Below are 11,569 nucleotides of genomic sequence, written 5' to 3' on the forward strand. Positions count from 1 at the left end.
GCTCTCTCTCTCTCTCTCTCTCTCTCTGATATCTGTCGATAAGATTAATTACCAGCACCAACATCAACACCAAGAAAAATACACAAAGCAGCATCTAGCAACAACCACCACAGTAATACAAATAACATTAACAATAACATCACTTACATAGTAAACAGTCCAGCCACAACTGACCACTACGACAAACAGCAACAACAACAAAAAACAACAACAAATTCAACAACAACAGTAGAAACAGCAGCAGCAACAACAACATCAGCAACAATAACACCAACAATATCTACAACAACAAAAACAACAACAACAAACAACTTCAACAACAACAGTTAAGACGACAGTTTCGGAAAATAATACGAGACAATAAGAGCTTGTTGTTTTAATATAGTTTTTTTTACGGCGCTCGCAACAGCATACGGTCATATGAGCGCAAGAATAAGAGCTACATCTACAAACTGAATTAGTGAAGAAAGCCAGAGACAGATTCGAGACCAGCGCTGGGAGATAACAGAATCCCATCCACCGGAAACAAAAATTAAAAACAAAAGCTTGATATGGGTATTGGGGTATCGAATTTTCGTCGAAAAATCATTATATAAAAAAAAAACAAGTAAAGAAAACCCAGGATAGCCGTTATTCGATGCGTTAATTCGAAGAACAGTGCTCACTCAGTATGTGAATGTGCACACCTGTCAGCTCATCATCAATATTCCTTATCGACACGCGCAGAAAAAATCACTCACTCAGTCAACGACTCACTCTCTCATTTGCTCTCTCTCTCTCTCTCTCTCTCTCTCTCTCTCTCTTTCATTCTTGGGGAAACAAACTCACACACTCATTAACTAACTCAGCCCTTTCTCCCATTCTCGTTCACTCCCTCACTAACTCTCTGATTCTCGTGTCGTGCAAAGGAACGAACTCATTCTCTCTTTCACTCACTCATTCAATTACTCCCCAACCCCCATCCCTTTCTCAATCTCCCCCTCCCTCCCTCACTGTCCCATTTTCGCACACACGAACTAATAGTCTAATCCGCCCATTCTTTCTCTTTTTCACTCACTTTCTCGATTCTCCCTCCCTTCCTCACTCATCCCCCCCCCTTCCCTCCCTCCCTCACTCACTCAATCACTCCCTCACTCACTCAATCACTCCCTCACTCACTCAATCACTCCCTCACTCACTCAATCACTCCCTCAATCACTCCCTCACTCACTCACTCCCTCACTCAATCACTCCCTCCCTCACTCAATCACTCCCTCAATCACTCCCTCACTCACTCACTGTTTCAGCGACGCCGGCTAAATGGCTCATAAGAATCAGGCCACCAAAACATGACTGAAACCTCGTGTAGATAATTGAAGGCCAAACCAGCTGCTTGCACTGTTTGCTTCCCTGGAAGCTGAGAATGATTCTGAGTGTTCTAGAGTCTGCTGGGGTAATAGCAATAGTATTAAAGCGTAAAAAACAAACGTTTTTTTACTGGAGTTATTACAATGCCAACTCTGCATCCACCTCTCAGCAGTGCCACAGGGCGTGGTATTCTCAGTGGGAGATGCTCAGAACGACGACTGTGGCGTGGTCTGTCTGTCTCTGCCCCCCCCCCCTCTCTCATTTCATCCCTCTCTCCTTTCATCCCCCCCCCAACCTTCTCTCTCTCTCCTTCTCTCTTTCCATTTGAGATGTGCATGAGAAAATCTTTTCGGAATGTACAATTAAACGATTTCTGTTGCAAGTTGTTTTATAAGGAATTTCCGTTTGTCTGCTGAGATGCAGTATCCTATCACTATAACCTCGTTTGGCTGCCTGCCCCTTTAAACACGATTTTCTCTCTCTCTATCTCTCTGTCTCTCCCTGCCCCCCCCTCTCTCTCTCTCTAACACACTCTCTCTCTAACTCTCTCCAGCCCCTTTTTGTAAATATTTGTAATCAATAACAAAGAAGACTCCAGACGGAAAATCAGATTAGACACCATTTTTAAAATGAGCCCCCTGTTGCTTTCTTTCGAAATGGAACTTCTTTCTCCGTAAATGATCCCACGGATAACCCAGCTAAGCCCTGTGTTATGTATGATAAAAGAAATGCTAAACTCGCTATGAGATACGGACTTATAGATCTTAAATGTCCATTGTCTCGACTTTCTAAAATGTGTCTTATTTGACCTTTTCACTGGTCTCTTAAAATGTTTCTTCCTAAAGTATTGCGAATATTTTTAGGTTTCTTATTGTCTCGATCAATGTAATGGTGGATGTTGTTATCCATGATAAAAATCAATGTAATGATGGTAAAACTGGAGTGAGAGACAGACAAAGAGAGAAAGAGCGGCAGAGAGACAGAGACACAGAAACAGAGAGAGACAGAGAGAGAGAAAGAGAGAGAGAAAAAGAAAGAAAGAGAAAGACAGAGATAGACAGAGAGAGAGTCTCTACATCTTTACAAAATTAAATTAAATAGACAGCACCATTTCACAATCGCCTGGATCAATTTCTGGTATCCAGAAAAAGCTGGTGTTTAAAAAAAGACATCAAGAGACATCTTACAAAAAAGTGTTGTACTGTTACATTACTAAGTAACTTCCCAGTTTGGAATTTTAAAATATATCAGAGTCATGGTTTAAGCGCTCGGTTTTTCTTAAATTGTCTCAAAGCTTTAAAATATGCTTAGGCATTCGTGGGATGACTTTGATGATATGTGGAAACGGTACAGTAGACTCCAAATAAACCAAACACAGTTAATCCGAAAATAGCAGTAAACCAAAAGTAAAATAAAACAGAATCGGGCGAAAAGTGACGCTGCGGGCTACACCAGAGACAATCCGGAGGTCCAGCAGATTTCGGTTCACGTGGACTCCACTGTCTTATACACAGTCTAGCATGCACATAGCGAGCACATACATATAGGTAAACACGCACACAGCAAACACATACACATAGATTTACACGCACAAAACGAACAGATCATCATGGCCGTATTTTTTTAATACATGTATAGTCTTTGCATTTAAAACATATACATAGAGAAATTCATACGAAACGAAAATTTTCCCATGTACATCGATTTCGCTGGTTGCGTGCTAAACTTCTAATTTTCAGACAAAGAAAATAAAGACACAATTACAACAATGATAACAACTTAAATTGTATTGCAATTTATTTTCTGTGAACATCGAAATATCCACACAAATTATAATACTACACTTGGACATAATTATCATAATAAAAACAGTATAAAACAATTATTGTAAAGAAAACAATACCAAATAAAGCATAATCCCAACCAATAAAGGACAAAGAGGAATGCAATAATACTTGTTACATTTTTAGACAAAACAACCAGCATAAACACGGCATAACTGGCAAATTAAATTGTAAGTGCTTTAAAACCTCTTGAGATATGCATTTTCTTACTCAAAAATGTACCATTGGGCACAGATAAATCAAAATCACGGAAAGCTCATACAATTTGCCATTACCCTACTAATATCTTTTTAACTTTTCTTTTATCCATTAACCTGAATTATGAAATGTGTCGAACACATTCATCAATCCTCGGCGTGTTTGAATTATCCTAGACCCAACTGCATGTTGAGTAAATTAAGCAAAGTGATACATTTTATTCCACATTTTGAGCTTTGGTGTGTCAATAAAAGATCATAACTAATAAGTTTATTTTGTAAAATGTCTATCAACATATTATACTACGTGCTGCATCGTGGTGAAATCAGGCGCTCGTCAAAATAATGAAATCCAAAATATCTGCATTTTTCTGCCAGTTTGGCAATTTTTGTCAAAGTTTTGTTTTTTAGCTCAACACCTTTAATGTTAAAAAATGTGGATTTTACTGAAAAAAGTTTACTAGTACTAGAAGCAAAAAAAAAAGGTAAAATTTCAGTTTCCAATGACTCTCAGGCTTTGGAAATCACCAAACTTTCGCAGCTATTTTCTCACTAGTTTTACCTCTGAAACCAGGCCACCCCACTCCTTCAATTGCAAATATCTTGACTTATATTCGAGATATATTGGTATTTTTTTCATTAAAAAACAGGCAAATGAACAAGCTTTAAGATGATAACAATAACTCCACATACCCAAAATTTGACAAGTGCCTGATTCCACAGCGTAGTGACATATATGTTAATGGACATTAAAAAAAAACAAAAAACTTACTAACACAAATACAAAAATCTACAAATGTAAAGTAGGACATCCCTATCCACCTAGCCTGTTCCTCCTCAACATAAAACACACACACAAAAAAAAAAGAAGTAAACACCCAAGGAATGTTAGGAAAAAATAGCAACTACTCCACCAAGACACCTGGGAAAACAAGGAACTACATTATGCAAACATAAGCATACATTTTAAGAAACATTTTTCTTCTTTTTTTAAAAACAACAACATAACGTCTGCAAACAGACCAGTATTTTTGGAAAATCAAATATACCTGGAATAGCAAACAGGAACATGCCTTTCAAAAAAAAAATTTATCGTGGTATTAATAAGCATATAAGGGGAAATTGTCAACATATAAGTAAAGGAAAAGTTGTCTCATTGATCAGTACCAGGAGCATTCTCAGTCAGATATTTTCTGAAGGACGCTTCCCAAAAACTCAGATCAAGTGTACACAGAATAAGTAATTTGTAATACATGTAAGAGTCTTTTTTTATGTTAGAACATTACCATCCAGATAGCTGCTGCCCCACATCCTTACAAAATATAGTCGGCAAAAGGGACTTGTACAATGAACAATAGGCCACACAGGCAGCTTCACAGACATAGCACAGTTGTAAACATTCTCCCTTCATGAACTCAAACCTGCCAACCCGCCCATCACCCAGTCCTTTCCTCACAATCCTCCCATCACCCAGTCCTTTCCTCACAATCCTTCCATCACCCAGTCCTTTCCTCACAATCCTCCCATCACCCAGTCCTTTCCTCACAATCCTCCCATCACCCTGTCCTTTCTTCACATCCTCCCATCATCCAGTCCTTTCCTCACAATCCTCCCATCCCCCAGTCGTCCTTTCCTCACAATCCTCCCATCACCCAGTCCTTTCCTCACAATCCTCCCATCACCCTGTCCTTTCCTCACAATCCTCCCATCACCCTGTCCTTTCCTCCAGGATCCTTAAAATACCAGAGTTTAGGGGTGGGGGGAAATTAAGTCTCCAGAACTCCAGTAGATTCAGATTTTGTTACGAAAAGATCGTGGCAAGTAAAATAAACAGGAATTGTAAATATACATGCTTAAAAAAAATTTTTTAATCTGAAACTGCAAACAAAATGTGTATTTTCATGTTATTTCTTGCTTGTTTTAGTAAGGTTTTACTGTACTCGCACCTGCATAAGGTCATATGAGCACCAAGGGGTAGATATCAACATAGGAGTCCAAACGGGGAATCAGGTTTACTCTGCTCACCTCTCTAGCCTCAACAGCACAAAGTCTGCTTCGATTATCAAGGCACCCCAGAAATAGCAGTTCACAAGAGAGTGACAAACATACAAGAGGAAAAGTGACAATAGTAAGGATGAGGAAAGAAAAAGCAGGAGTTCCCCTTATGTTGTTCCTGCACAGTATGAGCATAACATTGATAAATCAACCCATTTACAATTCTACTGTGCGTAAAAACATGTTAATATCCCCCCTTTAGGAAAGGCCTAAAGACACTTCAGTCAGCAGCACTACTCTGGTGGGGAATGTCATTTCTGATACATCTCTCAGATATTGCAAATAAACATGTGTATTTCCACATTATTTTTTCCAAGATACATACAACCTATGGAAATGGAATTAAAGAAGAAAAAAAGGATTTTATGCAAACCTGATCGGAGTTCTTTTTCTAAAAGCAAAAAATAAAATTGGAAAGCTCTGATTTCATCAGAGTAACTGGCAGGTCTGTTTGAAGTCCACATGGTTGACGGACGGACAGAGGACATTTCGCGGGTCTAGAGGAAAACTATTCTAGTGACATTTTGCAAATTTTACAGGAGAAGGAAAAAACTTTCTCGCAACAGAACGAAATTCTAGGATCCGAAACTCACATGTAGTGTAGAAAAAACAAATTATATACCAGCTCATTTTGTGAATTGTTGCATCAATTTTTTCCACTCTTGTTAAATCAAACAAAGTGTCACTTAGAATACTTTTTCCTGAACAAAAGTGTGAGGGAAAACTATTCAAAAGGGGTACTTAGAACAGTTCCGTTTGTTTTTGGCAGAGCCATTAGAGAAGAAAAGTATTCTAACTTACGCACTTACAATAGTTTTCTTCCTTTTCTGCAATCTGTAGCAACTTTCAGAACTAGGAAAAGTATTTTAACAGCCACATATAATACTTTTGCTCAATATGTTTTCTCAAGTAGGAGACAGAATAATGTTTCTTTGTGTTGTAACTCAGTCATTTTTAGAGCTATGGCTCTATGTCTCAACACAAGATGCATCCCTTTGTGGAAGTTAAGGCAATTGAAAAATCTCCATTTCGGCTGACAAGTCACTTAGAACAGTTTTTCTCTAGACCCACGATTTCATACTAGCAAAAATCTCAGACACTCTTCACTACATGACAGAGTTACATGCACCATTCGAATCAATGATCAAACACAACGTGGAACCTGCTTAACCTAAAAAGTGAGGGACCACTGGATTTTTTTTTCTGTTTAGCCATGCTTTCGGCTTAGAGAAATTGCTCAAATAGTGGACCAAAAAAAGGGGAATTTTGTTTCTTTCAGTTTACCACTGTTTTTAGATTAATCAAGTTAAGTTTAAAGCAGACTCTAGTGTATACATGAAAATTCAACTTAAGACGCAACAGCACTTACTTTAAAGCCTGGTAAACAGCAAGCAAATATTATAAACATAAAACGAAAGAAACAAAAACACACAAAGCAGCATCATACACATAAACACATCTTCAAGGAAAAGAGATTAACAAATTCCAGGGGTGACGAGTCTAAACAAAAAAAAAACTCGAGACAGTACAAAATCTCCTGCCACTTGAGCAAGGAGACAAATTTGCCGGCACAGAAAAAAGTTCCATAAAGGCCTTTGAACCCTGGGCAGAGATTCTAAAACTATATCAACAAATACCCAACCCCAGCTCAATTTCAAATTTTATGAAGACTCCCGACCCCATAGATCACAATGATCCAAGAGCGTGTAAAATTTTGAAAACAAGATGAGCCATCCTTTTCTAAATTTTGAACGGATCATGTCATGTAAAATCCTTCTCAGCATTCTCATAATCAAAGTTTAGATTTTTAAAAAATAAACTTTGAACAGTGTTATTATTATTTTAGGTGACGGACTGTAAAAAGCGTGAAACAGAGGAAATAATGGTAATAGTAAATTTCATGTCTCATACTTGACACAATTTGTATATCAAGGAATCCCCACTCTGTGTATGTGACATTTTGGGTCGCTGTTATAAATCCCTCCCTCATTAGTTACAATGGCAGTTTCTAGCAGCATTGGACAAAATGGTTTTTATTAAAACTACAATGAGCCTACGCCTTATTGCATAGTAATTTTCTGAGCTTTGGACCAATCCAGGGATTTCAAGGATGTGTGCCTCCCTGATGTAAAATAAAAATCTGGAGGGCCCCCCCCCCTGCTTTTCCCCCATAATTTGACGTTTTGCAAGTAAGTTTGAAATTTTATTTTTTGATCAGTTGATTTGAGATAGTTCTAATGGCCTACATGTCACTTATACAGGGGTGGGGGGACAAAAGAACAGCGGGACTGGGCTAGGCCAACTGCGCAGAAGATGAGTTTTTGTCATGGACCCTCCCTTGACTCGTGTCTAGAATAGATAGTTATGATAACACAACATTGGAGACCACATTAAGGTCGACTCTGTCATATTTTATACCTCCAGGAATTTGGGAATCAAAAACTCCAGAGCTTAGAAAAGTACATTTCAGGAAAACAAAGACTAAATTTTGTTGATTCCATGAAGCATGAACCCCATAAAACAACATCAAATACGTTTATACTGAACCAAGACCTTATCATTATTATGATAATTTCCACTAAAACAAAACATGAATGAGTGAGTTACCAACACAGCAAGTGAGTGAGGGGGGGGGGGGGGGGGGTAGATGAGAGAGATAGAGAAATTGGTAATTACCACCACCATCTGTGAGCAAAAGGTTTCTGGATGTCACCTAAAACATACTTGGAGCCGGCATTCTCTCGAACCCCCCGGGAAAAGCTCCGCGAGGACCCTGCCCGTACTTGACTCCAGAGGTGTTGACGGGACTGGTCAGGTACACAGACATTGGGGACTGTTGTGACGGGGGAGGGACTTGAGGCTGGTAGTGAGGATGTTGCTGCGACGCCGGTGGGTGCCGCTTGCTGCGACTCGTCTGCCGTTGCACTTGCGGTTTCTGCTGCTGCTGCGGTTTCTGTTGTTGTTGAAGAACAGGAAGTTTGCCAGACTTGACCAGATCTTGAAGGCCGCTAAAGTGAAGCTTTGCCATGTGGTGCAGGTCTTCAAAAACTGGGCACAGAGCAAGAAAAAAATATGACTAAAAATGTTTTAAAAAACATGTTCATCGTGGCTCTGTGCTGGGTCTTTTCTTTTTCAACCCACTGAAGCATGAGCGTTTTTTCAATAAAAAACTTTAGCTGCACAAGACTTAGGCGTTGAGTTTTTGAAGGGTACCTATGAAAAGTGCACACTGATATAAGATTTTAGTGCAAAAACACAACCTGGGGTTTACTTCCCTTTTTCACTCATACAACACAGGACATCAGTACACAACAAAGCAACTGAAAAATCAAAAGGCAACATTTTTCATTTTTGGTCATTATTTTTTCAAGAATGCGTTGAATTTGGGTCTAATGGATCAAGCTCTGAGAGGACCCTTTTAAGGGCAATAACTTGGTCAACTTTGCACCAACCTAATTCAACAAAACTTCAAACCAAGAGTGGCTGAATTCTATTAATTTGAAGTTTTCTTGAAACTGGTACAAATATGACCTAGTTATTGCCCTTTAACTCTTTCCGGACATAGTTTTTTTGGGGGTCTAGTCATAATTAGCTTGTGGCTCGATTTGGCTAAGCAGGTGGTGTACAAAATAACTTCATAGAAGCATAACCATCACTCAAAACGTAACATATGATATATCAAATTGAAGGAAATTGAATGAGGAATACATCCCAATATGAAACAAAAATTAATTTTGAACATAAGTATGCATTACAAGGGTGAGAAATGGCGATGGTGATAAGAAAAATTAATTTTGACGGAAAAAAATTACATTCACGAAACATGTGAAAACAAATCAGCATAGCTATCTTATCATATACAGGCCAACTAGGGTAATCCATAAATTTCTGAAAGCGCAGCTTTTTATTTGAAAGCGATATTCCAATTTTTGTTTTTGAGTTATGATATTTATACTGAGTCCGGTTACATCGTTTTGTTAATGCAAGAACGCAAGAACTAATTCACTCGTTTTCCCCCAAACTCACCCTTTGACAAAGTGAAACTAATTGTTTTCGAATCCTAAATCCTTTCAGAGTTTTTCAATAACAATAAAAAGTAATTATAAAAGACGGATTGTGTTAAAACGAAAAAATACGGAGGTACCCTATCACAGCCCGCAAGAGGTGTGCACTCACGCTGATCTATCGGCTATACGTCCGGAAAGAGTTAAAAGTTTTTATTTCAATTTTTTTAAAGACACCTTGTACATTCATATCTTATATACCTTTTAAAAAATCCAACTTCAAAAATAAATGGTCGCTTTTAAGCACAAGGGGGCTGTCCCAAAAAATGCAGTTTTTGAGAAAACCAAAGGTAAAGTTTTTGCCCCTTGTTCTGTTTCTTTACAAGACTTTTTTAGTCTCTTTTGCCACTTCCTTAGCAGTGACACTGTCATTGAAGAGAACCAGGCCTGCCAACAACTCTATGGCCAAGAATACAAGTTTTCCTCAGGGTCCTCTTAAAACATTGGAGTTTAGGGAAAACAATCCAGAGTCTCTAGAGCCCCAGTAGATTAGGATTACAGAACAAATGACTACAGCAAATACACATGCTTGTAAGCAAATAAACACAAATAAAAACAAGCATTTTCACATCAGTTACAAAAAGTCACACAAATGTTACAATATGGCAAACATTAATGAGTATTTTCTTGACATTTATAAGTCCCATATGACCCATAGGAAATGGAAATTAAGATACAAATCTGATTTTGTGTAACTCTGATCAGTGCTCTTCAACGAGCAAAAAAAATAATTGGAGAGCTCTGATATTATTGTTGTATTTGGCAGGTCTGTAAAACTAATATAAGTCACAGTCTACAGAAGTGAGTCATTAGACAGCCATCTATTTAGGAGACGAAAAACTCCGATTCCAAAGCTCTGCTGCTTTGCGGGTATGCTCTCATGAGAAAGGCTTCAGCCGTGGAAGACAAATGATCTATAAGAAGGAAACTTAGAAAGGAAATCTATTCCGGAAAACAGAAGTACCGATCCAATGACGTATACCGACAGAATAACACATCACATCGTGTGAATGGACAATCAATCGGTTGTTAGACATTTACCTTTCCCAGCATAGGGTTTGGCAGCGGATGTGCCGATGACAACTTTCTGAAGACACGAGACCATGGCTGCTGAGGCGAGGGTGCTATGGGGCTGTGCAAGGTTACGAAAGTAGTCAAGGTCGACCTCAAAAGGGTTTCGGGGCGCTGGATACGTACACAGCTTGACCATCTCTGCCAGCAGGTCAATCACGTGCACATCTGGTGTGAGGGGAGGGTAAGGGGATGGGGATGGGGGAGAGGGGGGAGGGACGGGAGTTCAAACAAACTAGTCAGTAATGCACCAAATTCTAGATGGGCTCTCAAACAATTCACAAAAATAAGAGAAGCATGACAATTCAGTGAAGCTACATATGTAAGGCAGCATGGTGAAATCAGGCGCCATCAAAATAATGAAGATTGAAATTGAAGAAACTGGCATTTTTGCGCCAGTCTAGCAATTTTTACTGAATTTTTGTTTTTTGGCTCACCACCTTTTATGTCCATTGAAAAACACATTTGTGTGTTGATTTTACTGAAAAACGTTGATTAAAAGCACCAATAAAATGTAAATTTTCCCTTTCCACAGACTCACAAGCAATGGAAATAACCAACTTTGGCACCCATTTTCTCGTTAATTTTACCTCTGAAACTAGGCAACTCTCACCTCCTTCAATCACAAATATCTTCACTTGTATTCACGGTAAATCTGGGGGTGGGGGGTCATTGAAAACAAGAGAAATAAACAAGCTTTGAGAGGATACCAATAACTCCACATGCCCCAAGATTGAAAAGCGTCTAATTCCACCACGTTGTGACACATAATTTTGTGAATGTGGTAAAACAAAATGAGGCCCATCTCTCCAACAGAGATATATCACAGAAGATGAACCTCTGCTGTCATCCATTACACAATAACCACTATAAGGTGATATTAAACCACACACAGCATGAGTATCTTCAGTAATAATAATAATAATAATAATAATAATGATGATGACGATGATGCTGATGATAATAATAATAATAATGATAATAATAATAA

At 38.6% G+C, this 11,569-nt stretch overlaps 1 protein-coding gene across 1 annotated transcript in view; it reads right to left on the reverse strand.

The window, feature by feature from the left end:
- Positions 1 to 6,637: 6,637 nt before the first annotated feature.
- The window catches only part of LOC101861480, a 12,266-nt gene continuing 7,334 nt past the window's right edge, over positions 6,638 to 11,569 (reverse strand). The window contains exons 6-7 of the mRNA XM_005111954.3: positions 10,549 to 10,746; positions 6,638 to 8,491 (exon numbers count right to left, since the gene is read on the reverse strand). Of these exons, the coding sequence (XP_005112011.2) occupies positions 8,157 to 8,491; positions 10,549 to 10,746 (533 nt within the window). The 3' untranslated portion in view covers positions 6,638 to 8,156. The remainder of the gene's footprint in view (positions 8,492 to 10,548; positions 10,747 to 11,569) is intronic.

This window comes from Aplysia californica, unplaced genomic scaffold (assembly GCF_000002075.1).
Source record: "Aplysia californica isolate F4 #8 unplaced genomic scaffold, AplCal3.0 scaffold01154, whole genome shotgun sequence".
NCBI classification, from domain to species: Eukaryota; Metazoa; Mollusca; class Gastropoda; order Aplysiida; family Aplysiidae; genus Aplysia; species Aplysia californica.